General features: G+C 55.9%; 10 protein-coding genes across 10 annotated transcripts; 7 read left to right on the top strand and 3 right to left on the bottom strand.

Annotated features, from left to right (window-relative positions):
- Positions 1-253: 253 nt before the first annotated feature.
- Positions 254-1,230, bottom strand: J3D65DRAFT_271099 (putative ester cyclase). The gene is made up of 2 exons (XM_066794962.1): positions 556-1,230; positions 254-422 (listed from the first exon to the last, which is right to left on the bottom strand). Exons 1-2 carry the CDS (start codon positions 943-945, stop codon positions 360-362), a joined length of 453 nt encoding a protein of 150 aa, XP_066658144.1. The 5' UTR covers positions 946-1,230; the 3' UTR covers positions 254-359.
- A 675-nt stretch (positions 1,231-1,905) lies between these two features.
- Positions 1,906-4,623, bottom strand: J3D65DRAFT_601290 (uncharacterized protein; the record flags this gene model as incomplete). Its single annotated transcript, XM_066798029.1, has 3 exons — positions 1,906-2,294; positions 2,382-4,532; positions 4,587-4,623. The coding sequence occupies 3 exons, from the start codon at positions 4,621-4,623 to the stop codon at positions 1,906-1,908; spliced, it is 2,577 nt and encodes an 858-aa protein (XP_066658143.1).
- A 250-nt stretch (positions 4,624-4,873) lies between these two features.
- J3D65DRAFT_617820 (major facilitator superfamily domain-containing protein) lies at positions 4,874-7,578 on the top strand. Its single transcript, XM_066799596.1, has 5 exons — positions 4,874-5,223; positions 5,454-5,548; positions 5,718-6,041; positions 6,092-6,244; positions 6,293-7,578. The coding sequence occupies exons 1-5, from the start codon at positions 5,037-5,039 to the stop codon at positions 7,256-7,258; spliced, it is 1,725 nt and encodes a 574-aa protein (XP_066658142.1). The 5' UTR covers positions 4,874-5,036; the 3' UTR covers positions 7,259-7,578.
- A 911-nt stretch (positions 7,579-8,489) lies between these two features.
- Positions 8,490-9,451, top strand: J3D65DRAFT_617819 (uncharacterized protein). The gene is made up of 2 exons (XM_066799595.1): positions 8,490-9,200; positions 9,249-9,451. The coding sequence occupies exon 1, from the start codon at positions 8,558-8,560 to the stop codon at positions 9,191-9,193; it is 636 nt and encodes a 211-aa protein (XP_066658141.1). The 5' UTR covers positions 8,490-8,557; the 3' UTR covers positions 9,194-9,200; positions 9,249-9,451.
- Positions 9,452-9,760: 309 nt separating this feature from the next.
- On the top strand, positions 9,761-10,834 carry J3D65DRAFT_617817 (uncharacterized protein). Its single transcript, XM_066799594.1, has 2 exons — positions 9,761-10,327; positions 10,452-10,834. The coding sequence occupies exons 1-2, from the start codon at positions 9,800-9,802 to the stop codon at positions 10,608-10,610; spliced, it is 687 nt and encodes a 228-aa protein (XP_066658140.1). The 5' UTR covers positions 9,761-9,799; the 3' UTR covers positions 10,611-10,834.
- Positions 10,686-12,031, bottom strand: J3D65DRAFT_617814 (NADH-ubiquinone oxidoreductase). The gene is made up of 3 exons (XM_066799593.1): positions 11,591-12,031; positions 11,323-11,490; positions 10,686-11,228 (listed from the first exon to the last, which is right to left on the bottom strand). The coding sequence occupies exons 1-3, from the start codon at positions 11,930-11,932 to the stop codon at positions 11,100-11,102; spliced, it is 639 nt and encodes a 212-aa protein (XP_066658139.1). The 5' UTR covers positions 11,933-12,031; the 3' UTR covers positions 10,686-11,099.
- Positions 12,032-12,122: 91 nt separating this feature from the next.
- On the top strand, positions 12,123-13,354 carry J3D65DRAFT_270744 (uncharacterized protein). Its single transcript, XM_066794961.1, has 3 exons — positions 12,123-12,324; positions 12,388-13,244; positions 13,349-13,354. The coding sequence occupies exons 1-2, from the start codon at positions 12,259-12,261 to the stop codon at positions 13,105-13,107; spliced, it is 786 nt and encodes a 261-aa protein (XP_066658138.1). The 5' UTR covers positions 12,123-12,258; the 3' UTR covers positions 13,108-13,244; positions 13,349-13,354.
- A 3,052-nt stretch (positions 13,355-16,406) lies between these two features.
- J3D65DRAFT_617806 (uncharacterized protein) lies at positions 16,407-17,071 on the top strand. Its single transcript, XM_066799592.1, has one exon. The coding sequence runs from the start codon at positions 16,645-16,647 to the stop codon at positions 16,969-16,971; it is 327 nt and encodes a 108-aa protein (XP_066658137.1). The 5' UTR covers positions 16,407-16,644; the 3' UTR covers positions 16,972-17,071.
- A 3,816-nt stretch (positions 17,072-20,887) lies between these two features.
- J3D65DRAFT_270468 (uncharacterized protein) lies at positions 20,888-23,123 on the top strand. The gene has a single exon (XM_066794959.1). It carries the CDS (start codon positions 21,067-21,069, stop codon positions 22,870-22,872), a length of 1,806 nt encoding a protein of 601 aa, XP_066658136.1. The 5' UTR covers positions 20,888-21,066; the 3' UTR covers positions 22,873-23,123.
- Positions 23,124-24,798: 1,675 nt separating this feature from the next.
- J3D65DRAFT_601283 (uncharacterized protein) lies at positions 24,799-25,374 on the top strand (the record flags this gene model as incomplete). Its single annotated transcript, XM_066798028.1, has 1 exon — positions 24,799-25,374. One exon carries the CDS (start codon positions 24,799-24,801, stop codon positions 25,372-25,374), a length of 576 nt encoding a protein of 191 aa, XP_066658135.1.
- Positions 25,375-25,984: the final 610 nt, after the last annotated feature.

The following is a 25,984-nucleotide window of genomic DNA, read 5'->3' as shown; positions in this document are numbered from 1 at the left end:
ACGGCGGGTGGCAGCGCGTATTTGTGGAGCCGGGGCTGGAGGTCAATATACGACCAGGGCTCAACTGTTGAGCAGAGCTTCCTGGTTTCAGCAGCGGTGCAGTCAAACTCGAGCTGTCTCCATCAACGGAAACCCGCGGACCAGGCATTGGTTATCACGACAAACCCCGGGAGAAGCGGAATCTCCACAAGCCAGCACTCACATGACAACCACGGTGTAGTTAGCGTGCAAAAGAGAAATGGGATTGAGAACGTGCCCGTCCGAACGCCTCGCCAGTGACCTAAAGACCTCGGCCCAAAGTAGAAAACGGCCATGTCTTTTGTGCTTCGTGTCATGCGGGCGGATGCTAGCTGACCAACCTAACCATGTGGGTGATGGATACGATGACTTGCGCCAAACCCCTCCGCTAACCGCTTCCTCCGCTGCCGCCAACCTTAACCCGCGGACCCTTCCGCGCTGACTCTGCACCATTTCAGCATCCGGACCACCCTCGCCGCCTGCCTATGTTGCTGCCGCCGTTGCAGTTGCTGTCGCTGTCGGTGGAGGTGCTCCCGCCGCCGCCGCAACCGGAGCAGGCTCGTCGAACAAAGCCCAAACCTCGCGGATCTTGCCGTCCTCGAACTGGTAAAAGGCGTGTTCCGAAAAGGCAACCTTGTCGCCCGTGGGCTTTTTGCCGTTGAGCTCGGCGACGGGAGTGCAGTTGAAGTTGATGCGGGCCGCGACTTGGTCGTCGTTGGCGACGAGCAGGTGGACGTCGAAGAAGAGGTCTGGGGCGGCCGTAATGCTCGAGGCGATCATGGCGCCGTATTCGCTGCGAGACATGCGGCGGCCATTGTGCGTGACCTCGTCGTGGACATAGTCGTTGAGGTCTAGGTCGTCGGTCTTTTTTGCATTGAGTTGGCTGATGTAGCGCCGGTAATGTTGTTCGAGCTGTTCAGAGTCCATTGGAGTCCTTGAGGAGAGGCGAGGCTTGCGGAGGAGGATCAGCCCGAGCAGAGCGGGTGAGGTGGGTGGTTGGCTGCTATTTGAGCTCACGTTGACCAGGGCAGTCAGGTGGAGACGAGACCACTGGCTGGAACAGGCAAACAGGCTTCAGGTCACGACCATTGGCTTACCTACCTTAGCTGCTTCAATTGCTTGGCCGCCTTTTGTCGAGCAGTCCAAGTCCATCATCCTCTTTCCAGCGCGGTTCCCTTTGCACTTGCCTACCGCGTTCTGCTTCCTAGTTCGTTTCGGGCCACCATACTAACCCGCACCTCATGTAGCGACCAAACACTACACGGCGCGTTTGCCTCGCTCCTGTTTGGCCAGGCGACAATGTACAGGTCCCCTGTTCCTCTGGCGCAATGCCAGCGACAGCTTGGCCATTTGTCTTGGTGAAAACACGAACGGTCAAAAAGCTTGGCTGTCATTTGAAATGTAAACACAGGTTGGTCGACTTTGACTTTTTCAGAACCAGGACCAAAATTCAACGACTGACCACTCGGCCACCATGTGCTCTACCGTCTCGTTTGCATGCTGGGGTCGACATGCACAGCGCACCACATGCCAGCTGATCCCGTCTTACCTCGCGGTCTAGACATCAAACGTGCCTCCCTAGCGCTATGCCATCCGTGCAAACAACGCCCTGCTTCAAGCAGCTATTTGATTTCACAGCCCCATCTTGGCACAAGGTCGCCACCGCAGCTGAGCCGGCTAAAAACCACCGTGCTGAAAGAAGCTCAAGAACCATTCCGAGACAAGCTTTTGGGGAACGTCAACGCGCCAAGCAAAGGGCCTACGCTGGTCAAGGTCCACCATCATTGGTGACACCAGCGGATACTTTCTCTAGCGCACCCGCTGCAGGAATATCTGTATGTATAAAAAAAGGAACTGAACACAGAGGTATCCTTCTATGCACCTTCATCAATGCCCTACTCCACCCACAACCCACCCATTAAAGTTCGGATCGTCCGGCGGCGGGAATAATCCCCTATCCGGCGCTCCGCCGTTCCCAACATCTCCAAAGTTGGCAGCGTCCATTCCTTGCTGTTGCTGCTGCTGCTGCTGTTGTTCTCTGTTTCTCCTTGCTCTCTCCGCCGCCTGGTTGCGCCACCAAACGAGGCCCGCTAGTGCACCCGCCAAGCCAAGAATGAGCAGTGTCTCCAGGATGCTTTCGTCCAGTTCGTCATAGTAATCGTCGTATCCTCTCTCGCCATCCAGATCATCTGGCTCGAAATGTTCATAGTATGCGGCCGCATCTGCCTCCAGGAATGCAGTGAGCCACTCTGCGAGAGAGCGAGGTTTGCGAGGTTCTGTTGACGACAATTAGACGCGCGCCTTGAGGGCCACGGCGGCGGCGCCAAATGCAAAAGCAAAGGCGAGAAATACTCAAGACTTACCATCTTCGTCCTGGATGCTGTTGATGCGACCGTGCGTGATCGTATTCCACCAGCTTCTTGCCCTGAGCTTCAAAAGAGCGAGAGTCACGGGGAGGTACGCCTCCCTGTTGGTCTCAAGCGCCTGGTCGTAGAAACGCTTCGCGAGGTGGTAGTCCTGGTCCAGTCCAACCCCGTTCTCGTGCATCCATCCCAAGTTCCAAAGAGCCTGGGCGCTCTGCATCGTTTCGGCGGCGGCTTGATAGCACGCTGCTGCTTTGTCCTGGTCGGGAGAGGTTCCAAGTCCGTCAAGATAGTAGTCTCCCATTTTGACCATTGAGTCGATATTACTCTGCTTGGCTGACCGAGTCCAATAAATCAGGGCCAGTGAAGAGTCTCCCAGGAGGGGCACATGGCTCTTGGGGAGCAACGAGTTCCACACTGGCCGTGGTCGCGCCTGGTCCAGGAGGTAGGCAACGTTCGCCTGTCCCGTCTCGAAGCCTTGTTCTGCGGCCATCATGAAGTTGACAAGAGCCGTTTCAACGTCGCCAGCTTCATATGCGTCGTTGGCTTCTCTGACAGGGGAAACGATGACTTCAGCCTTTTCAGCCACGATTTTGTAATACGCGACAGCAAGGCTGCACGACGTGTCCCTTCCAATACCCTTGTGGGCCAGCTCGGCCAAATAGTAGAAAGCTTCAAAATGGCCGTTGCGTGCCGCCAAATCAAAGTACTTGCTCGCCGTTCCCACATCTCCTTGGTCCAGGAAAAGGGCTCCCAGACGAACCTGGGCGCCAGACAGGTCTTGGTCTGCTGCTGCGGCTAGAAGGTCTGCCGCTTTGAGAGCGTCTTGCGAAACTCCAAGGCCTTCCAGGTACATGAGACCAAGTGAATACTGGCAAAGGGCGTCCCCATGCGTAAGTCCGCGCTGAAACCAGATTTTTGCAATGGAGAAGCTTTGCTCGATGCCCTCGCCCCTCAGAAACATTCGTCCAAGGTATCCGGCCGCTTTGGATGCAAGTCTTTCCGCGCCAGTAGGAAGATCTTTGTTGACCTTGCCCTCCTTGTTCCAGACGACGCGAGCGACTTCGAGAAAGTATGCTTTCGCCGCTTTGAGGTCCCGTTTGAGTTCCCTGCCTCCATCGTAGTGTAGTTTGCCCAGGCTAAAAGTGGCCTTGAGGTCGCCTTTCCGGGACATTAGATCCAGATACTCCAACACGTCGTCAAAAGCCGCATGGGCATCAGAAGTGGCCCCGCCGATTTTTGCATTTGGGCCTGCACTGCTCACGCTGGCGCCTTCTCCGTACACACCACCAACGTCATCTGCAATCCTATACCCCTCTTTCATCATGACGTATCCACCAGGTGGTCCTGAGCGCATGTACTCTACCGCCTGATCTGCAACTTTTTTGTACCAATGCACAGCCTGCTCGCATTCCCGAGGAGTAGCGATGCCGGTGTGGTAATGGTAGGCAATCGTCATCTGAGATCTCAGATTCCCGCCCTCAGCTGCAAACGTGTGGTAGAGCATTGCTTTGGCCTGGTCCTTTTCCACAACACCTCCGATTCCTGTAGCGTACATAAATCCAAGCATGTGTTGAGCTGTAGCATTGCCGTTCAGGTTTGAAAGCTCATGATATCTCTTGAATGCCTCTGGATAGTTTCGCGGGTGCGTATAATTTCCATAGAAATTCATTTCGGCCAAGAGGAAAATGGCGTCCGGGTTTCCCTCCTCGGCAGCGGAAGCCAGAAGCCGAGTGGCATCCGCCAGTGGTGGGCTTAGTTTTCTTGTCTGGCCTTCTGAGGAAAGAAGATCTTGCTTGGGAGGTCCATTCATGAACAGGAGGAAGAACAGTTCCTTCGCATAGTACGCGGTCGAGCCGAGGACACCGTTTGGCTTTGCGATTGTGGCTAGGCGACTGCCCGACGGTCGAATCTTGCGAAGGAGTGTTATTGCTTGCTCGACCTCGTGCACACCTGGTCCCGGGTCAGCGACGACGAATTTGTCCACGGTGTGGTGCCTACCCTTCACCGGGGTGTCGTGCGACACCTTGGACCAGCTCCCGTCGGCCAGCACTTGTTGTCGATGAGGGGCATGGTTGTGCGCGTGTTGATGGCGGTCTTCGGGGGCATGGTCTTGGGCGATGGCGATGGTTGCGACAATGAGAGCGATTACTGTCAATGAGTGTCAGATTCGCAAGTCTTGGAGATCGTGTAGGAGAAGCTCACGTAGCAGCGGCCAAAGCCGCCAAGACCGGTATGTCATTGCGCGCAAGACAAGGAAGACGAGGGTTTAGAGGTCCCAGAGGAAGACGAGAGCAAGAGAGCGAGAAATCACGACATGACGTAAAGGGGAAAAGGGTATCATGAAGAAGCCTTGGTGGCGAGCGGAAATCAAGTGGGTTGGATGAGGTACAGTGCAGCTTGGTCAAGATGCCACCAAGCAAGATGCACAGGGCACCTCACCGCGGAAAGATCCCTGCTAGCCTCCGGCCTCAGGCACTCCACCCACGGCACCTGGCACACCCGACGAGTTCGGCCTTCCCTTTGTAATCAACTATCTGACCCATATCAAAGACATGGCTGACTCTCCCACTTTGATCTTGGTTCCCCCGAGGCTGCGGAACACATGGCTCCCTCGCTCCCTTCTCCGCACTCTACCTCCCATCATCCTTCAACATGACTGTCAGAAACGGCCCCTCCAGCGAAACATCCCCCCTGCTACCACCTCGGTCCCCGTCATCACATTCTTCCAAGTCGTCGACATCATCGGCTCGGCATGTCGAACACGGGTCTGAGCAGACCATCTCTGTCTATCGAGGAGCGGCCATCGTTGCCTCTCTTGGCATGATTATATTCCTTCAAGGTCGGTGCAATTGACATGGTGTGCTGGTGCGACCATTCGCAGACTTCAGCCAGACAAAGTGCAGAGCGCGATGAACAGCATCCATGCCTTGGGAAAGGTTTCACAAAGTTGGGGCACGCGTATCCCATCCAAGTGGTTCTGAGTTTCTGCGTTGTTGTTACACATCCCCCTCTATTGGCTCGCCTGGAATTCCATGTTTGATGCGAGTCCAGCTGCTGATGACGACATAGCCTGCAATTTCTCCCTTCTCACGACCACTCAATCCTCGATTGCTGCAGAATTTGATGCATTTGAAGAGGCTACCTGGTTCACTTCGGCTTACCTGGTACGTCTTGGAAATGATGCTCCATCTTTGATCCTACTGCCGCTCCATTCAATTTCCAACAGCGAATTCGGGAAATGTTTTGAAGTCGTCATCTTCGCATGTGCCAGAACTGTGCTTTCCGCTACAAATACAGCGTGTAATGTGTTGTATATCAACTGACAACTGAAAGATCCCAATGTCTAGCATCACCCCTCTCATGGGTCGACTCAGTCAGGTCTTCTCTCCTCGCATCTGCATATTCGTCTCGGCGCTCGTCTTTGGACTTGGATCCTTAATTGCTGCATTCTCACGATCTTTGGAATGGTTCCTCGTGGGGCGAGTGGTCGCAGGTTCTGCAGGAGCCGGCGTCACCTCAGTTGCCATTATCATCGTCCTTCAAGTTGGCGGAGCGAAACACCGTGGGCTGCTGTTGGGTGTGACCAATTCCATCATCACCACTGGTGTATCTCTTGGAGCTGTGCTAGGTGGAGTCATTGAACCTAGACTTGGATGGGTAAGTTCGGAAGCGGTTTGGACTTGCACTGTGACTGACGCCTTGCGAAGAGAGCAGTGTTTTGGCCACAGACGCCACTTTTGATATTGGCCGGAATCGCCGTCTTCTTGAGCATACCCTCGCATCTTGGAGCTTCAAAGAACGACACGCGATCTTTGCGTGAAAGGCTAATGCAGATAGATTATCTAGGAGCTGTACTTCTAGTAAGTTGACACGCCCCATTTGTTGTAGCCAATGCTGATTACTCTCAGACGCTCACCATTTTCGTTCTCCTGCTCGGGCTTTCAGGCCGCAGCATCAAAGCCATCCCCATTCTTGTCTCTCTTTTGGTCTTTCTTCCCCTGTTTACCTTCGTCGAACTCCGAGTCTCTCCTGACCCGATTATCCCCGTCTCTCTGCTCTCCTCACGAGGCCTACTCCTCTCCTGCCTCGCCACCGTCACCTTCATGGCGTCACGCTGGTCTGTTCTCTTTTACACGCCTGTCTACGCCATAGGCGTGCGACTCTGGGCCCCCGCTGCTGCCGGCTCAATTCTCATTCCCACAAACTTGGGCTTCGCAATTGGCGGCTTGGCCGTTGGCGCCCTGCACATACGCCGCGCGGGCTCCTTTTACTTCCCGTCCCTCTTCTTTACTGTGCTCTTTCCAATCAGTCTCCTCTCCATGGCGTTGAGCGGCACTGCTGCCTTTCCCGCGGCGGGCTACGTCGTCCTGACGTTTATCAACGGCGCAGTCACCGGCGCAGTTGTCAACTACACTCTGGTCCACGCCTTGCACCTCACGCCGCCCGCCACCCACTTCATTGTCACCTCCCTCCTTGCAACTTTTCGTGGCTTTGCCGGTTCGTTTGGTGCCGCGGCCGGTGGCGGCATTTTTGCTCGCTTCCTCTCGAGCTTTCTCTACGAGGGCTTCCAAAATCACGGTATCGATCCTAAAGAGGAGCGTATCAGGGAGTTGATCAGGAGATTGGTCGGCAGTCCAGCGTTGGTTGGAAAGCTGCAGGGTGTGGAACGAGAGGTCGCAGTGGCATCTTACGAAGGTGCTCTGAGGGGCCTCTTTTTGGTCGCGGTCGCGGTCGGCGTGGGTGTCGTATTTGCGCAAGCGGGCACTGGCTGGAAGGGCTGGGAAGAGCGGCCGGGTGAGCACGAACGTGACAGTGAGGAGCAGAGGAGGGACGAGGTTGAAGAGGCCGAGCGGGCTGAATTTGGGGCTGCGTGAAGATGTTTTTGAAACGATTTCATCAACGGTCGGGAAAATGGGCAAGTTCGTGGGTAGAGACAAGCATTTCGGCATTGCATAGATTGACCATAGATATGTAGATAAGGGAGCATCGATATAACGCGAGAGAGAAGTCTTGCAAGATACTGGAGACCCTCTCTCTTACACAGGAAGGCGAAAGGCGAAAGGCTTGGAGTCGTTGGCGTTTTTTCAATTTCAGAACATGAAAGGAAATAAGGCATGTCAAGCAATCTGACATAGACATCGGGCACGCCGGGAGTAACAAGTGTTTTGTCTTTCTGATAAAAGAAATCGACGGCTTCGAATTCTCCAAGCCAAAATGGCAACTAGGCGCTCACCATACCGCAGGCCTTTCCACCTGTGGCAAATTTTGCGCGATATCGAAAGTGGTGGGTGTCACGCGAAAACCACCAAAGTTTCATCAAGGATGTCTTCTTCGAGAATTTTCCTACCGGATTGATTGCTATGTGAAGAATCAGTGCACGAAAGCCAGGCAAGTTTAGATTGGTATTCCGCTTGGTCTTTAAACATCAATACCTTCTCCAATAGAGGCCAGATGTTGATGCCATGTAGCCAAGAAATAAGGTGGATACTCGACACGATGCACCGTCAGAGGCTATCGGCAAGCTGGGAAGAAGAATCGTCTGAGCGGTCAAGTGCCGGTCGAATCAGGCACTCCGCGCTGGTGGCAGATGCCAGGACACCTTCTTTGTGTCCACTTGGAGCCAACCGACGCTTGTCTGTGTTTGTGGTGCAAAGAAAATAGCAAACATCAAGAGATCACAGGGTGACACACTCCTAAATGTATGGTCCCCTGAACAAGGCTCTCGCACACACATTCGGAGTGAATACGCTGTGGTCGCAGAGTCGGTGAAGAGTGTTCAACTTGGCAGCCCTCAGATACTCTCCCACTCTTCAACACCTTTCAGCAACTGTCTCCACCATTGCTCAAGCACTTCAACATCGCAAGCCAGCAAACATGTGCTGGCCCTTTACCGAGTACGAGTTCGAAGAGGTGCCGAGGCCTTCACTGAGGAGAAGGCGGTCGAAGCAGGCGAAGCAGTCGAAGAAGTCGAAGTGCAAGCGGGTGCATTGGTGGTCCAGCCTATACTCGGTGAGTTGCCAGTCTCGTGATTCGTTGTCAGTCTCGAGCCTTTTGCCCCGGCTCCTGCCCTCTCTCTCTATCTTCAACCCACCCACCCACAAATAAATCCAACTCGCGCCGACCTTCGCACTCCATCACCGCATCATCATCATCACAACCCGACGGCAAAGATCATGGAGCGTCTCGGCGAGAGCAACTACGATGCCTGGCAGAGGTCGGAGTCGCGTCGCCGTCGCACTGGCATCGTCAACTCTCAGCCTGGCCCCAACCCTCAGTCTGGCCCCAACCCTCAGCCCAATGACAACAGACTTCATCAGCACCAGTACCGCCCTCGCAGCGCCAGTGTTGTCGAGAGAGCTCCCGCCATTGACGGATACCTTGTCGAGATTGAGAGGTTGAGGCGTTTGGCTGAAGCGCGTGTCCAGCACTTGGTCCCGATGTACGCTCCCAGCCGACCTGAGTTCGTCCAGCCGCTCTACCCATTCGACTACCCCTACGGCTACTACTATCCGAACGACTGCGTCGTCTACAACAATCCGAGCAACCAGCAGCACGTCTGGTATGGCAGGACCGAAGCAGAAGTTCGTGACGACAACAAGGTTCTTGCTGAGCGCGACGGTGCCAACGGCCGCCACGAGATCATGCCGCGCAACCCTCGCCCTGACCAGTCGTTCTGGGTGAGAGACCTCGACGGCACCAGATACATCCGCCCTTACGCTTTCATCGAAGACAACTTGCGCCCGGGCGAATGGCGCGTTGACCAGCGCCACGGCAACCTCTACTTTGTGCGCGCTCGCAGTGAAGAGTGATGCCGAGGTGCGTGTTTTGATCCGTCTGATGAAGCAAATGCTGACGAAAGCAAAGGTCAACTTCACTTTCGACAGGCTTGACGATTTTGTCTCCAAGCTCTTCAGACCAGCCTTGACAAGGCAACAAAAATCTACTCGCAGTCTCGGCTTTTCAGTCAAGACGTGAGTTTCTCGGATCACTGGCTCAGCGCGTTGCCCAGCCTCGACCCAATTGGCACAGCCCAGCCGTTATCATTCGCCAGCACCACGGCTCGCGATTCTTTCAAAAATTTGCTTTTCATCCTTCTTGCATTTCGACGGATTGGATCAAGGTCATCCGAAAAAATTTCCTTCTGCTTTTGGTTTTGGTTTACGGATGGGCTCCGGGCTCCGGCGGATCAACTTGACGTGGTTTTCTTTGGATACGATTCAATCTTGCGGTACAGATGGGGCTGGAGGAGTTGCGAACAAAAACACAACAATCGATTGGGGCTTGTCGTGACAACCAGAACTGGACCGTTGACAGGACGTGTATAAATAAGCAGTGCGGTCCAAGCGCCTCTTCCGAGAGGTTAGGTGTCTTGGCCGCTGGCACCCAATGACGTCGCCGCCTCGCCGCCGACCACCATGCCGCTACCCACCGCGACAGCTTCGACTTCAGTCCTTTTCCTGCTCGTCCTGATCCTCGCCTTCTTCCCCAATCTCTTCATCACCATCCTCTCCCTGCCATTTGCGCCCCTCTTCTCCAGCAAGCAATTGGCGCCGAACCTCCCGACCTGCGACTGCTGCCCCGCCGCCCACTGCTTTCCGGCCGCACAACTTTTCTCCCCAGCCAGCATCACCACACCCCCCTCCGCCTCCGCGCCGCCGCCGCCCACCATGTCGTGGACGCAAAAGACCTTCACGCTGCCCTCCAAGTCCAAGGGCTCCTACCTCGTCACCGACCACGTCCTGCAGAGCGTCCCCGAGATCCGCAACTACAAGGTCGGCCTGCTCAACCTCTTCGTCCAGCACACGTCGTGCGCCCTCAGCCTCAACGAGAACTGGGACGAGGATGTCCGCGACGACATGACCGATGCCCTCGACCGCGTGGCCCCCGAGGACACAAAGGGCAATTTGTACAGGCACAGCGCTGAGGGCCTGGATGACATGCCGGTACGTGGATTCTTGCCTTAGGATCCGGGCGCGCCGGAGTTGGAGGGCGTGAGATTGAAGAGTCCCTGGGGGACGAGAAAAAGTTTTGGTTGAGGTTGTTCCATTCACTGATCTGCTTTAATAGGCTCACATCAAGTCGGCACTTGTGGGCGCTAGCGTCACAATCCCGATCAAGGACGGCAAGCTTGCTACAGGCACATGGCAAGGTATCTGGTATCTCGAGTTTCGCGCCTACAAGCACACCAGGAAAGTGGTGGCAACCATCCAGGGCGAAAAGTCATGAACAGAGATATGACGGGGACATGGTGCGGTAGAATTACCACATCCAAGACAACTCACGGCTCCACGCTTCAATGGATTCCTTTGGAATGGCTGATGCAGCTTCTATTGTATGAGACGTTGAGCTGGACAGTGGATCTGCCTCAACGGCAGCGAGCCGTGGCAGACTGGGCGTAGATCTGGGGTAACCAGAAGTACAAATGACAAAGCCAACGCATCCGTAAGGCGTCTAGAAGTTCGTGAAGAAAAACAAAAAAGTGACTGCTCCGCTTCAATGACCATGCTCCTCGAACGCCAGGCAAAACTCAGTGGTTCATGAAACTCAGATCGCTCCCACCAACATTGCCATTTGCGACCCAATTCGCGACCTGATTCTTCGCTTGGAGGATTGGAGCAACGCTTCTTTAATTCTGTCATTGGGAAGAAAAATGAGCACAAAACACGAACGAAAACTGAAAGCCTGGTTCACGGCCCCATCTCTAAATAATCGCGCTTACCGTTGCTCTAACGGCTTGTTTGTGATGCTCTGGCTGGGCTCGACTTCTCCAGGCTGGCCGGTAGCCTCCAAGGGATAGGAAGTGGATGGCTGGGACTCGATGTGCTGCCTGTGGTGCTCGTGGGCCTGGAATCGAGTTGTTAGCATACCAATGTCACAAGAATCGAATGAGGTCTCGGAATCGAATTTCCGGCCCCAAGGAGTGAACAGGGACGCTTACGAAAGGCAGACCGCAGTAAGTGCACCAGCAAATCTTGGGCTTGTCCACGTTGATGAAGATCCTGGGGTGTCCGAGAGGTCCACCGCCGCCGTCACAGGAGACCTGGCGTTGGCTTACCCATCGAACGGGTTGCTTGTGGATGAGGTCGATGGCAGCATGGGGGCGTGGCTAAGTCGAGGTTAGCTTTATTCAGAATGCCGGCGCCCCATTCACTCTGACGAGCTTGTCGTCGTGATAGGAAGCTCGAGAACAGCCATTGTCGACATACCTGATCAGCCATGATGGTCTGTTCGAATCTCGGACCAGCCATGGCGCGCTCCCTCGGCTGCTGGCTCCTACTCCAGATGCCCTTCCTGTTGGGAGCTTGCTGAGTGCGGAGCTCTTCAGCCTGCTCGACGCTCTCTACGAGCGTCTCGCCGGTTGCTCCCATTGAAGAAGTTGGGGTGGCATTGGTCGAGGAGACATTCTGGACGCCGTCTTTGGGGTTCGGGTCATTTGCGGGGACGGTGCCGGTCGGGGGGACTTGAGAGTTGTTGGAGACAGCGCGGGCGAAGGTGCGCGAGGCAGGGGCAATGGAAGCCCTGAGACGAAGAGGTGCTTGTCTGAGCATTGTGAAATTTGAAATCGATGAGACTTGAGTGGTGAGCTCGTCGCGGTTGATGGGAGCTTTAACAGTGTAGGAGCGTTTCCCCGCGAGATGTGGACTGATGTTGGCTGAGCGTGGAGGAGAGAGGCCCGAGCTCGTCAGTGCGTAAGTGATGGCCGCTCCTTCCTGCCATGTCTGCAACGATTGGCGGTCACGCTCACGGCCGCCACCGCCCAACTCCACAACCTCCTCATTTTTTGTGGACCACCGCCAAACACGACGACGCCTTTCTCACGCCAGACCTTTCCACCTGACACTGACATCACCCTCTTCTTCACCCACCGAGCGCCATGACGACTCCCAATGGCCGCTCTTCCAAGGTCTCAGGGCCCTCGAACCGGCTCCTGTCTATGAAAGTAATCAAGAGGTCCACTTCAATTTTTTATGGCTTTGTGTTGATGTTTCGCAATGAATGACAGTTTATGCAACGCGCAGCCGCCTCTCATAACACTACGCCCAAGTCACCATCTACGCCCTCTGGTCCTCCTACAAAGCGCCAGCGCACCTCTGCCGCATCTTCCCCGGCGACTCCCACCGACTATGAGGCAGTTCAAGCAGCCATCGCCGCTGAAGAGGCCAAGCGCGCCGCCGCCATGGAGCGCCAGGCTGCTGAAGCTGGTGAAACCAGATGGGTCCTTTCATTCATGGAGCCGGAAAAGGAGTCACGCCGAAAGGGCTCGTTGAACGTAGTCAGCGCCGGCTACGCCGATCTGGACAACGCCAATGACGATGATGACGAAGATGATGAGGACGATGTTCCTCAGGTGGGGCGGATGACCTTTGGCAAAAAGCCTCCCCCACCGGCCCCGGACAATGACAGCGGTAGCGACAGTGAATCTGATAGCTCGGAGGCGGACGAGGACGAGGATCCCACCGCGGCCATGATCCGTGAGCAGCGGAAGGAAGCGGCGCGCGCAAAGCGCAAGGAGAAAAAAGAAGCAGAGGCGGCAAAGATGGCACAGTTTGCAGCGGGCCGCAAGAAGAAGGAGGTCAACCTGAATAGACTGAGGAGCATTTCGGGAGGCGCGAACAATCAGCGCGGCGCCAACAATAGCGTCGAGTGCTTTGGCTGTGGTAAAAGAGGCCACATCAAATCCGATTGCCCAAGCACAAAGCAAAGGGGCAGACAGGGTGATTGAACGAGACCCCGGACTTGGTTTCTCACACAAACTGCACCCTGTGCAGGATCAGGATTTTCCCATCGTCTTGCGATTCAGGCCAAGACTTTGAAGAGCATGACGCGCTGCTGCTAGAGCCATCGCTCTTTGATTGACATGTCAGTGCTCCGAATTCAAATCTGGTACATGACATGGCCTTCCCAACAGCCTGTTCGTTCATCGACTATCATACCAGGCACTAATCTCAACTGGAGTCTAAAAGCCGCAGAAGCTTCAGTATAGATATTATCGATAGGACAACCGGGCAATGAAAAATATGCCAAGCTCAGAAGGTGTGGAAAACCTTGATGGATTGTGAATAGGGGGAGGTGAGCTCTGCTACCGCCAGTGAGGTAGCTTTTACTTGATTCATGGATTGTCAGTACCGGCTGGCGGGTCTATTTTTTCGTGAAAAAAACTTCCCTTTTGTCTTATGCTTTCAACAAGCAGCAATTCCTTTTTGCATTCTCATTGCTACTCTCTACGAGTACCTGTATTCAAAGTCGTTCCTTCTCAAGGGCAGTACTCTTCCTGCCGACCGCTTTGAATGCTTGCGGTTAACTTTGCTTTCGTCGCTTTGCGATTCATTTCGGAAGGATACACCAGCACACGCGACCTTTGTCTTTTCGTCACATGGTATTCGGATACTCGGGAAAGGCAAAAGGAGTCGAAAGACTACTTGTTAAGCCTTACGTGTGCTTGCTCCAGTGTCCGATAGCCAATGACAAGCCTTATCATGCTCTCAAGCCAAGACCCAACAAGCGCGTCAAGACGTCCTCTACTTTCTACCCCCTCATTCTCTTCACTGGTATACGAGTCCTTATTTCACACTGCCAAAATTGCCATGTCGACCGACGAGCATCCCCAATCGCGAGGCATTCGTACGCGTCTGCAGCAATCTCCCGCGCATCCGCAGTTCCAGCAACAACATCATGTCTTCCAAGAGAACCGCGAGCCAAGCAACCCCGCGAAAACCCTATCTGCCAGTCCCAGCGCCACCCGCTGCAGGCCAACAGGCAGGAATCCTCTTCCGTCCATCTGCAGTCCAAACAGACTTTGGCCTGTGCAGCCGCGTGGAGCCACGGCCGACCGGCCGACCGACCGACGGGCTGTGGCCATTGCTCTCAATCTCATTTCCGTCATGCCAAACTCTCAATCGTCCGGTCGAGAGGGGCCCCTGTCTACCCGATGGCCAAGCCTGCCTGCCCTGGCTCGTTCCTCTCCTCGGCTGTTCCTGGCGACCACCACATCCCAGTCTCACCCCAGCAGCTACATCCCTGCTTCGCAGCGGGAGTTTGCGAAATGAAGGGTCTTGCGGAGCGGAGCCTCTTGTTTGGGTTGGCTGAATAGGGGTGATTGAAGATAGGGACGCGCAGATTACTGAGAGAACACGAGTACGGCAGTATACTGCCGGACACACGCGATGGAGACGTTGTAAGTAGAGCGCACGACGACAGGGAGGACATGCTGAGCGCGACCAACAGCCATCTCCGTGACGACCACTTTTTCGCGGATTCCTGATGCGACGGATTCACAACGAAGACGTTGGCAACGACGCTGTAAACGGCCAAGCAAGCGATCAAGCTCAACAGCCACCAAATCATGCCCGCCTCATTACGCTTCAATGACAGTCAATGGGTAGAATGAGTGCACCAGGGCAGATACCGCGGGGATTCATTCATCATAGTATCACTTGTCCGCCATACTCATACGATCAGCCACCCCCTCGGCATAGACATGTATCTTCGGACTCACTTCAACACCCGCTCCGTACCGCGGCATCTCACTGACGGGCGCCCCAATCTCACGCATCTCTCTCCAACAAGCACTGTCATCGCGAGACATTTTTCAAAATCACCTCAACCATTCCCACACACGCACGCACGTCCCTCGCCCTGGGTCCATCGCTGCGAGCGTGTGGGTCGATCACTGCCAGGGGCACGCATGATTCGAGCAAGCCGTCTGTCTTCACAAGAGCGGCGGAGAAAAGATTAGATTCCTTGTTGTTTCAGACGCGCCGTGCCTTGAGGTGTGTTTTTTGCTCCTAACCGATAGGTGGAGACGGGGGGTATCCTGGTCCCGCCGGATGGAAGTGAGCGAGATCTTTTTTGTCCGTGTCCGTGTGCTGGGACAGGCATGGCGGGTTGGAGGGAGTTGCTGTCCATCCTCCAGGAGCGCGGTAATGAGGTGACGAGGAGGGGTTGTTGGAATTGCGAGCGGTTGGTTGCCGGTGGAGAGAGCGTCGTGTGAGTGCGAGGATCGATGCGGCTTGTCCATGACTTGGAGGAGCTCGCAACGGCTCTTTGGACCCTGCATTGCACAGAGCGACATTCCATCACGACGGTAGTCTTCTTCAGCCCTGTGAGGCTGGCTGGTCAGATCGCTCTCCAGCTGGACGGCGACTGGAGAGATTGAGGTGAAGAGCCGCAGTCCCAATCTGTTGACTTGCGCCGTGTGGTCTTGATCCTCACAGCAATGTCTACAGTACCCACAGTGTCAGGAGCTCCAGTCCCATTGACAGCATCGACCATCCCTTCCTCCCATCCGCCCGCCTCGCCGCAAGCAAACAAACCGCTCGTTCTCCCAACGCGAACGAGCACACCAACCTGCGAAACGAACAGATCTCGTATCTTGCTCATGCTTCATTCCCGGCGCCGCAACTCCGCACAGTCGGCCAAGCAAAGCAGATACCAACAAACCCAACCAAGGGGGAAGACAGCATCAAGATGTGTGAATGACGCAAATGTCGTCACCATCCCTACCCACCCGCAAGTCCCCATCTTCCTAATAGCTTTCTAATAGCAGCTGATCCGCCTGTCCGTTTATGCGCCTATTAGCCTACAGCCACCTCCCCTGTCACGCTTCTTCCCGCGCAGGGGAAATTTCATGCAATCTCCCCTTTTTCTTGTTCGTCTGCTTTTTCTTTTTCTTTTTTCTTTTTTTGTTTTCCTTTCTTTAAATCGCTCTCCCTCTTTCGGCATCTCGTTCTCTTTGCAAACCCTGACCTTGACCTTGATCTCGACCCTTGTTCGCACTCTCCTCTTTCCTGTCTTCCTTCCTTCCTTCCTTCCCCCCCCCTGACCGCACGCCGCATCGGCCATGCCTCCCCTCCCTGTGTCTATCTCTATCCCTATCTTTGTCCCGTCCCGCGGTGCCCATCTATTTTTCCTCTGTTTGCCATTATTCGCACCTTGCATGCTCGCCCTTACGACCGAGGTGCGAGACAGGCAGGCAGGCAGGGAGCCAAAGACAACGCATCCTCGTCTCCATCGCCGCAATTTACGCTGTTCGGGCGGCTAGCTCGTATGCATCTACAGCATGCAGCAGAGGCAGGGAGCGTGACGACGATGAGATTCCCCATCTACCGCTCATCGAATTTGCGCGTTTGGCGTGGAGGAGGTTGATGGTTTGTTCGGTGCCCGCTGTGGCTTGTAGTCTGTTTCTTTTTTGGCGGCGGTCTGGCCTGTGGTTTGTGCTGTTGCCCGTGGCAGCAGACGGGGTCAGACATGTCGGGGGTGGATGGTGGGAGGTGCTTCGTCTTTGAACGACTTCTCGACGCTTGATATCGACATCGTCGCCATTGATGTTGCCACCTCGTTCGTCGTCTTCTTCTTCTTCGTTGGTGTTGGATCAGGGAAGGCTCTCTGCTGCAAGACAAGACGACAGAGCAAGTCGAGAGATGTGTACCGACGTGTGGAATGCCTGCATGTCGTTGTCGAGTTTAGGTACATAGCATGGTCGTGCTTCGTCTTTGTTGTCTTACTCTTCAGACCGGACGTGTTTCTTCTGAATGGCTTTCACAGGCGCGCGTACACCTCTTTTCCGCTTCTTCCTGATCGAAGGTAAGCCCGACCCAAATCACCCCTTACCAGCAAACCTCTTCTCCTACAGCCAATCTCGTTGTCTGTGTGGGTTCATTGGCAGGCTCATGATGGTGGAGTCTAGTGTGAGCGACGGGTCTGAATGTCTCTTTTCGCAAAGCCAATCTTTCATACCGCAGTCGGCAAGAGACGCGACATTGCGAAAGGGAACAGTCTTTGAAGAGGACATGGAGTAAGTGACAGCTGATGTGCAGCTCTAACTCCAAACATTCTGCTCCTACTGGCTTCATCACCAACGACCAACCACCACATTTCTATTCCCTTTCCCTCCCTTCCCTCCCCAGCCCCCTCACTTACTGTTCAAGTTCGTACCCAACATGCTCATCACCACGTCTTCCTACAGCATAGTCCAAGCAAGCAAGCAGCCAGCGCCCCACGTTTCACGCTCCGTCGCGGCGGCGCTGAAACGGCATTGATTCCCTCAACGCACACAAGCCTCTCACCCGCCTGTCCGCGTCGAAGTGACAAGCGTGCCTGACGTCAAGAAGGCGACAAGGCCAAACCGGGTACACACGAGACGGCGGCTGCGGCAGCGGGGGCAGGCCGCGCAAAGCCAATTCGCGTAAGCACTGCGCTGGTGGTGGTGGGAAAGAGGACGAGACGGCGACGTCGACGACGTAGACCCAAGCCAAGAGCCAAGATGGAGAGGAGGGGGGCTGGGGAGCTAGGGGCCTAGCTGGGTGGACTAAAAGAAGAGGGCTCGACGTGTGGGAGTGGGTAGATGGGGTAATGGAGAGGGTAGGTTTATGGGCAAGTAGTGGAGGAGGAGTGATGTTGTGGATGTCGTGGCGTGCAGGGCTTCCCAAGGCGGACACACGTGTATAGGTTGCCTGCGCCGAACCACCGAGCTGGAGGCAACGAGTCGTCAAAAGGGCGGTGAGGCACGAGGCGAAGGTGGGTGATCGCCTTTTGGCCGAAGCCACGGACAGAATAAAATATGGGACGTGGATGGGGAAGGGTCTTTTGGGGGATTTAAGGCGGACCAAAGCCGGACTACTCCTACGATGGAGGGACGGGGCTTTTTGTCGCCGTGGGTAATGATGTTCTCTGAAAGCTCGGAACGCCAAAGATGGAGGACAAACGAAGGCAAGAGCTGCGAGATCAGCAGTGGAGGCGGCACGCCCAACGCCCGCCGAGCGCGCGGGACTTGATTGCCCAGGTGTGATAGGGAGACGGAGACAGCACCGGGAGGATGAATGTGGAAGCCTGAAGGAAGAGAGGAACAAAGAGAGAGTAACGACGGAGCGCCAAATGAGAAGAGACAAGTCGATACGGCGGCGTGGTGATGTCGATTTTTGACAGCGACGGTGGAGATTTGGCTTTGTTCGTCTCTTTGGCGCAGGCAGAAGGTGGAATTGCAATGGCTGGCCGCCGTTTGCTGCAGAGGCGAAAAGTCGCCATGTCGTCAACGCCCGCTATTGCGCCACGATGCATTAGGCGAGGGAACGACGCAGTAGCGGTCAAGCTGTCAGGACGCTGTCGACTCGGACACTTTGCTGCAAGGCGGGACGACGCAGAAGTCAGGTACGCTAGCATGGCGATTCGGGCGCCCGGCAGACCTGGTTCACGGCAGCATTCGCAGGCCGACTGCAAACAACTGACAAGAGACGAGGTTGTAGCAGCAGGTGGACAGATGCGCCGAAAATAGAAATGAGCAGCCTGCATCTAGGAAACGATTTAGCTTTCTGCTGCTTACAAGCAGAGAGACTGGCTGCTGTTTGAGACGATGATGGCAAACCGTGGATGCCCCGACCGTTTGCGGACTGGTCGTGGTTAGCGGGTTTGGGCAGTCTGGCAAATTCGTGAGGCTGGGACTCTGGACAGCGGGCAGCCATGGCGAGCCAGAGGGGATGACGGCTAAAAATAAGGGGCAAGCTACGTAGGAACGAGGGCGTTGCAAGTGGCGGTTGAGGGTTTGGGCGTCAACGGCTAGTCTGGCTGATGGCTTGGTCTAGCAGCGGCGTGGCCCGATGGCGACAGACGGCGGCGACGATGGAAATGGCACGGCAAAAATGGACATGTCATGTTTTGATGCCCTTGAGGATTTGGTGATGGTGATGGTGATGGAGTGGGTGGTGGTGGTGCCAAGGCTGGAGGTTTATCGTGCTCGGAACCGTTCCTGGGGTGACTCGCCTTCCCTGCATGAGAGAAGGAGCAAAAGCAATGTCGGCATGCGACATATTGCAGTGCAGCCAACGGCCAAAAATGTTCCGTCGCAATTCGCGTGTCAGCCGGCTAGGGGATCAAACGACGCTCTCTGCAAAGCCACGGGTCGAGCAGATTGAAACAGAGGTGAAATGCTTGACGCAGAAAAAGCCATCGAGGTCGTGTTTGTAGTGGGTCTGCACATAGGCGAGGAGGATAGCCACGGTAGGTGGACAAGTAGGACCATCAGGTGATGTAGCCAAGCGATGGTCGTCGTCATGCAGGTGCAGGAACGAGAGGATTTTCCTGGGGGCCTCGGCGACGACTCCAGCTTCTTCTGGCAAGGAGATGCGGATTCGGAGGGCTTCGGGGGCGCGCGGTGGTCTTTGGCAGCAAATGATGCATCGACGATGTGGCCGGGAGCATGCAACAAACGCAATGCAAGCGAGCCAGCTCCCGCATGGAGGCGGCTAAAGTAGGCCAACACTGGCCATGTACAGGCCCGGAGCGGAGGCACGAGCAGACGGTGCAAAGACGGATGCATTGATGGCGTCCCTGGCGAGTGACGTTCTCGTGGAGCTGACGACGCCGGGCGAGAAGACACGAGAATGGGCGACGGGACGGCAGCTGCTAGTTTGCGAGAGCTACCTACTTGATCTAGCGGAGTGGAGTAGATGAGGGCGGTTGATGAAGAGCGACAGCACAGCCGTGGTGGTTGATGGCATTTGCATCTGGGGAGGGGGGGGGGGGGGGGGGGGGGGGGGAGGTGTGGTGACGAGGGCGGCACGCCCCCTGCGGTCGGTGGTGATCGCAACCTCGGTGGGCCCGCCGCGGTTGTTTTTGCAGAGGCGATGATGTGCGTCAGGCCATGAGTCGGTCGTGACGATGGATGGCAGACGGGACCCTGAGAGAGCCAACCGATAGCGTGCCGCCGTGGATGGTGCCTCGATCGACAAGCGCCGTTGGGCAGACAAGCTTTGAGGGCGGATTGCTGGTTCGCTGCCCGTGAGAGTGACATGAGTCTGAGCTGTCGCATCCGTCAGCGACCTTGATGGTGGTGACGGACGAGGTCGTGGACGTGGTCGTGGTCGAGCGTCGACTTGCGAGTGGTTGCGCTCGCGAAGCCAGGCGAAACACGGAGCAACCCTGCTTCGGCGCGCCACATCCGGATGGGATGGAGAGGGAGTGTAGGTATCCATCAGGTACCCTCACCTCAGCGTCTTCACGCCGGCCACGCGAGGGCAGCGGTTGCAGTGTGACCGAGGTGCATGGCCACCAAAAGGGCCAGAGGGCCGACGCGACGCGACGTTTGCTGACTCGCTGTGGTGGTGGTGGTGGTGGAGGTGTGCCCCTGGGCAGTGCAGTGCGAGCAGGGCAGGGCAGGGGACTTCGGTTCTCCCAGGGCTACTGTGCCTGCAACCACCAGCTGACGGCCACAAGCCTCCACCGCACTGGACTCCACCGCCCACGCCCACGCCCACACCCACTTGCGCTGCAGGTCAGTACCTACTTACGGGCCCGTCTCTCCGCCTTTCCGCCCTCGAGCGCTGCCAATTAATTACTCTAGTCGCGTCCGCCGTTTTTCCTCCTCCATTTCCTCCCACTCCCTCCAAGCCCGTCTGTATCTGAAACCTTTCATGCCCGCGCACTGACAACCGTCGGTTCATCCTAATAAAACCGACAAAGGGTCCCTCGAACCACCGGATCCCTGATCACTCCTCCGCCTGCTGGGGACTCCCTTCTCGACAATACTCCAGGATCCCTCCACACCAGGCTTCAGGCAAGCTGCGCAAACGCGGTATTGGGTCAAGCTCCCACTACCTACCTACTTCTCTTGACTTCTCCCAATTACCCCTTCGGCCCTGTGCCTTCATAAACTCCCACCTGCCTCCTTCTCTGCCGACAGACGTTCCCCATGTCGAGCGCCGCCAAAATGGTTGACGTCCAGCCGCTCTCACGCGTTCACCACCCCCAATGGCCTCTCGCCAAACCTTACGAGCAGAGCAGGAGTTCAGGCAGCCCTGCCAGCACGCCTGACCTCGACGATTCTGAGCGCATCCGCATTGCGCCCTCTTCCACCCACCAAAATCCTGCATTGCGATCCTCGGATGCCTTGCTACATGAAAGATATCTCTCCTCCGAGGAGGACCTCTCTCCCACGGATCGGGACTCCACCGAGTCGTTCGAACTGGACGAAGACGATGTCGAAATCATGGAAGCCGAAGTCGTGTCTCCACGCCACTCTTGCACCACCATTCCGAGCCCGTGCAAGGTCGCTACAGCAGTATCCTACGTTTCCGCCGGCCGGGCCAAGGTCGTGGACCTATCCGAAAGTCCTACTGTCCGAGAACAAACAATCAGCGTGCCGTCCGTGGCCAACGCTGTCCCCATACTCAAGTCTCCTGTTCCCCGAACGTCGAGAATGTCCTTCATGGCCGGCCACACCCCCCCTGCGAGTGCCGATCGACCAAACTTTTCTCTGAGACAGGACATGCGAGACGTCAAGGCCGAGAGACGCAGGACCGCCATGCCCACGTCTCAACGCCCTCCTCTCCCCAAGTCGCCCCTCGTCCAGAACGGCGACGTCCTGAGGCCTATTCCTTCGACGGGTTCGTTGCGGACCACCAAGTCTGCCAGGCATTTTAGCATGGCCATGGCCCCGTCGTATGGGCAGTTTGACCGCCCCAGGCTAATGAGGTCTACAACTGACGTAACCACTTCCATGGGACCGATCGACTCTAACCCAGGCTGGAACGCCAAAACCAGGGAAAACCACCGCCGCATGCAACGAGCTTCCGTGATGGATTTGAGAAGCCGCAGAACCCCAAGTCCTTCCAAGGGACGCAGGTCCACTGAGGGCGAAGTTGGCTTCGCCCGAGGTGAAGTTGAACATGGCGCCAGAATGACGCCCACTCCATCTACGCTAAGCCGTTCTTCTACTCGGGAACAGGAACCAGCTTCGCCAGCCCTTGAAAGGCCCCCCACGATTTCCAGCTTCTTCCGCCGCCCGTCTTCCGCCAGGTCGTCCTATTCCCAACCGCCCCGGTCCAAACGCGGCTCTGTCCTGCACATCCGCCAACGCTCAGGCTCCGTCCACTTGCCCACTTTCCCGTCGACGACGTCCCTCGCTTCGACCAAGTCGGTTAAGACGCCCACGTTCCTCGACACGGACCCATTCGAGAAGAAGGAAGTCTCCCCAAAGAGCGCCGAAGGCAAACCCACGCATCGCCGCCTGCGCAGCATCAGCCGCACCCTTACCCTGGCCAAGATGGCTGTCACGCCCGCCAGCAAACGGGACAGGTCCAAGAGCAAATCCAAGTCACAGCCGGCCCCCGAGCAGGACTTTGCCATCCTGTCGCCCATCTCTCCCATGACGGAGCCAGCCGAAGTCAAACACAGCTTGTACTCTCCCTCGCCCCTAGGCCCTTCGATGCCGCCAACCCCAGTCACACCAAGTACTTACTCTGTTTCCTCTCCAGCAAGCTCGGTATATGGTCGTCGTAGCAGTTCCAGGATGAGCGCTGTATCGCCTCCCGACAGCGCCGCTGGAGTGGCTGCGCAACGCCGCAAGTCGAGCGTTCCCGGAAAGTTCAAATTGGTCCCCAGAGGAGCGGATGAAAGAGAACCTCCTTTCGAGTTGCCTCCCTTCCCAGACGAGCTTGAGCCGACTGGAATTCAGCGCAAGCTGAGGAAGAGGAAGAGCACTCTGGGATTCTACTAGTTCTCGAAGAGCACGCTTGATGCTGCTTGACGACATGACTGGTTCAGTTATACGACCCGCGTCCCCGCCAACGACACCTCTTTGCTACGACCGCTACGACGTTGCGACCCCCACTCGACCCCTTTTCACCTTGTACTTTTATGCCCCTCATCCCACTCACTCCGGTGTTGCCAACCTCTTCGATACCCACGGCCGTTTCCGAAAGGCGCGCCAGCGTCTTTTTATTTCTACCTCTTCCTAGACCTTCCGTCGCTCGCTGACAGTCCCAACTTCCAATCGTTAGACCCTCGGCGGCTATTTTGTGATTACTTTGGCGTTTGTTCAAAATTTCCTCTTTCTTGGTGATTTACTGCGTTTTCCTTATCTTGGTTGGCGGCGATTAGTACTGATGACATTTATCTTGGAAGCGACGGCGGTACATGCCGGGGGCTTGACCGTCAAAACATAGTGTGTACTCTTTCTCGGCTCTCTATTTTCTCCCCAGGTTGCATTGGGAGGATCCATGAGCGGACCATTTTTTCCTCGTTTTCTTTTCCTCTTTACTGGATCACGGCAGGGCAAACTCGATCAATATGGAGAGCAGTGCTCAAGGAAGGCAGAGTTTCTCATTCTATTCAAAGCCCATGATCCTTCACTGGATGGGCTAAGCAGCTTACCACGACACAAAGTTTACGTATGGCTAGCAAGCAAGCAAGCATTCGTTGCGCAAAAACAACAACGAAAGTCAACATCAATTGGAGCATACGATTTTTACTCTTGTTCGGCGACTGCGATGTACCACGGCCGGCATGTGAACAAGGAACAGCTTCCCAACGCCTTATCGACGATGACGGCACCGGCACGATCTCGACATGAACCCCTCCCACACCCCACTCGTTCCGATACCCGTCGCCTGCGGGGGCCACACACGACGCGTTTCGCATCGCAACCAACGCAACGTTCATCGCGATGACCCAAACGACCCCACTCGGCAAGGCTAGCCGCTGCTGCACAAGAACTTGCGACGTCCCTGTCACCTTGCGCTTCTCTAGCTGGGTTGCTAACCTCAGCAGATGGACAGGCGCTACACTCACTGGGCTTTCACCAGTCACCACTGGCCAAAATCAGCGCCTGAGCGCGTGCGTGCTCGTCGTCGGCCGAAGGTTGGCTGATGGCGACACAAACACAGGGCCCAGACGGACGGACTATCGCGCTGCCCGTCTACCGGGCTGGGCTGGGCGTTGTTGCACAGCGCAGAGTAGACTAACTGACTGCATGATCGACTGTTGCACGCGCGGTGTCTGGCGCGCGTTCGGCCTTTTTTGTCTTTTTGCTTTTGTTCTGCGCTCACTCTGACTCTGACCTACTGCGTTGTAGCACAAATGATGCGGCGCCGCACAGGTCAGGTCGTCAGCTTCGCCTGGCCCATGGCTTTGCGCGGGCAAAGCAAATGTGCGATGACGCCGCTGTCGGAGAAATACGATGGAAGGGCATGGAAAAGGCAAAGAAGAACGGAAATAAGAAAAGAAAAGAGATGGGAGCGGAGAAACGGTTGCTGGGTGCGCGTCTGTGTCAGTCACTGACCTGACATGCGACCAAAACTAGCAATGACGTAGGCAAGGCATTTCACACCGGCCACTCTCCATCTGCGCATCCAGGAAAGTGGATGTAATGTAGGGGGAGGGAAAAAGAGGAGGGAGGCAGGCGAGTGGAGTAGACTTGCCTGGGCATTCACAAGCTACTGTTGCGCTCTGAAAATGAGTAAGTGGATGGTACTTCTGAGGTACTTGCATCTGCGCAGGTGGGCATGTGGCATGTGAGGTAGTCCCGTCTATTGATGATAGACCGCCCTCCCCCTCAGCAGCCTCCTTCTCTACTGTCTTCTCCACACGGTCACCATATCTACACAGTCTGCCGTCTGCCCTCTGCCTGTCTGGGCTGCATGCCATGCCAGGCTATGCAAAGCATGCGCAGAGCACATGTCGCATTCCCCTCCTGCTGCTGCCACCCATATCCGCCCCTCTTTCTCTCCTCTCCTTCTCGCAATGTGACCAGACTAATGAGTATAGCAGAACCACAAGGACGAACCCCGCGACCCGGCCTGCCGAGGGTTTCCGCGCGACCACTTACACGCAGACCGATAAGCAAAGACGCAGTACCAAGCACAACGCCCATTCAGATATTTCTCCGTCTCGCTCCATGCTCCCCACGTCAGTAGAGCAATTAAGTCCCCTCAAAGCCCAAACACCACCACCATCCCACACATGGTTTGTTTCCGACTGGCCTCAGGCAGAAAAACAAAACCCGCCCTACTGGGTGGACGAGCAAGAGACTGGCTACGGGCCAAGTGACCAGGGACCATCAAGTGTTTCAGCCACGGCTCTGAAGCGCAGCTGGACCCCTGCCCGGCTGATGTTGCTACTGCTGCTGCCCTGTCTCGTGTGCGTGGGTTGCGTGCGCGTGTGCCCCAAGCTCAGCAAGCTCCAGTCGGCAACTAGCTGCCTAGCTCGTGAGCTTGCCTAGGTAGGGTTTTAAGGCAACTAAACCCTGCAAAACGAGCGGCATCCAGCGGCAGGGAACATGGCTGTTTGGTACGAACTTACCTGCCCTACCAACCAGAGGTAACGATGCTCGCTCTCCTCTTCCTCCAAGCAGTTGCAAGCATCCACCGCCTGGGCCGGCTGGGCTCAGACTGAACGAACGACCGCATCGCCTGGGCAGTCTGACCAAAAGGCTTTCTTGGTTGAAACTTGTGAGAGCAGTTGCGGTGCAACCGGATTGCCTTGTGCTGGGTTGCGGGGCGAAACGTCTGCGTGTGCTAGCTTGTCTGTCTGCCTGCTTTGCCCGCCGCTTTCTTGCTGAGCGCGACTGCTGCCTGCTGAGCTTGGTATTGAGGCCGCGAAGGTGTTTTGCGGCAAGAATCATCATCTCTTTGGATTTGCGCGACAACAACATAATCTCTCATCCTGTTCTTCCTTCTCCTGTTTTTCATGAGGAACTCAAGTCTACGACAAACGCGTTTTGCGCAACCTCTCCCCCCTATTGTTCCTGGCTTGCCTTTTTCCCCCAGTTCCCCTGAGTGGTCATTGTCCGGCATGCCATGGCATGGCCAACAGATACACACATGGCCAGC

The sequence above is a fragment of the Phyllosticta citribraziliensis genome, assembly GCF_038025025.1.
Source record: "Phyllosticta citribraziliensis strain CPC 17464 chromosome Unknown J3D65scaffold_3, whole genome shotgun sequence".
Taxonomy (NCBI): domain Eukaryota; kingdom Fungi; phylum Ascomycota; class Dothideomycetes; order Botryosphaeriales; family Phyllostictaceae; genus Phyllosticta; species Phyllosticta citribraziliensis.
The sequence above is the reverse complement of the archived record's forward strand: the minus strand, read 5'-3'. Positions and strand labels throughout refer to the sequence as shown.

What these genes read in the sequence shown, in the direction of transcription:
- J3D65DRAFT_271099 (XM_066794962.1), bottom strand. Translation starts at nt 945, where the DNA reads ATGGACTCTGAACAGCTCGAACAACATTACCGGCGCTACATCAGCCAA. An exon ending in CTGCTCCGGTTGCGGCGGCG is followed by an intron (nt 423 to 555) that starts GCGGGAGCACCT and finishes GGTTGGCGGCAG; the next exon opens with CGGAGGAAGCGGTTAGCGGA.
- J3D65DRAFT_617820 (XM_066799596.1), top strand. Translation starts at nt 5,037, where the DNA reads ATGACTGTCAGAAACGGCCCCTCCAGCGAAACATCCCCCCTGCTACCA. An exon ending in TTGAACCTAGACTTGGATGG is followed by an intron (nt 6,042 to 6,091) that starts GTAAGTTCGGAA and finishes CGCCTTGCGAAG; the next exon opens with AGAGCAGTGTTTTGGCCACA. An exon ending in ATCTAGGAGCTGTACTTCTA is followed by an intron (nt 6,245 to 6,292) that starts GTAAGTTGACAC and finishes GATTACTCTCAG; the next exon opens with ACGCTCACCATTTTCGTTCT.
- J3D65DRAFT_617819 (XM_066799595.1), top strand. Translation starts at nt 8,558, where the DNA reads ATGGAGCGTCTCGGCGAGAGCAACTACGATGCCTGGCAGAGGTCGGAG.
- J3D65DRAFT_617817 (XM_066799594.1), top strand. Translation starts at nt 9,800, where the DNA reads ATGCCGCTACCCACCGCGACAGCTTCGACTTCAGTCCTTTTCCTGCTC. An exon ending in AGGGCCTGGATGACATGCCG is followed by an intron (nt 10,328 to 10,451) that starts GTACGTGGATTC and finishes CTGCTTTAATAG; the next exon opens with GCTCACATCAAGTCGGCACT.
- J3D65DRAFT_617814 (XM_066799593.1), bottom strand. Translation starts at nt 11,932, where the DNA reads ATGCTCAGACAAGCACCTCTTCGTCTCAGGGCTTCCATTGCCCCTGCC. An exon ending in AGACCATCATGGCTGATCAG is followed by an intron (nt 11,491 to 11,590) that starts GTATGTCGACAA and finishes ACCTCGACTTAG; the next exon opens with CCACGCCCCCATGCTGCCAT. An exon ending in CTTACTGCGGTCTGCCTTTC is followed by an intron (nt 11,229 to 11,322) that starts GTAAGCGTCCCT and finishes ACTCGATTCCAG; the next exon opens with GCCCACGAGCACCACAGGCA.
- J3D65DRAFT_270744 (XM_066794961.1), top strand. Translation starts at nt 12,259, where the DNA reads ATGACGACTCCCAATGGCCGCTCTTCCAAGGTCTCAGGGCCCTCGAAC. An exon ending in ACCGGCTCCTGTCTATGAAA is followed by an intron (nt 12,325 to 12,387) that starts GTAATCAAGAGG and finishes AATGAATGACAG; the next exon opens with TTTATGCAACGCGCAGCCGC.
- J3D65DRAFT_617806 (XM_066799592.1), top strand. Translation starts at nt 16,645, where the DNA reads ATGGTGGGAGGTGCTTCGTCTTTGAACGACTTCTCGACGCTTGATATC.
- J3D65DRAFT_270468 (XM_066794959.1), top strand. Translation starts at nt 21,067, where the DNA reads ATGTCGAGCGCCGCCAAAATGGTTGACGTCCAGCCGCTCTCACGCGTT.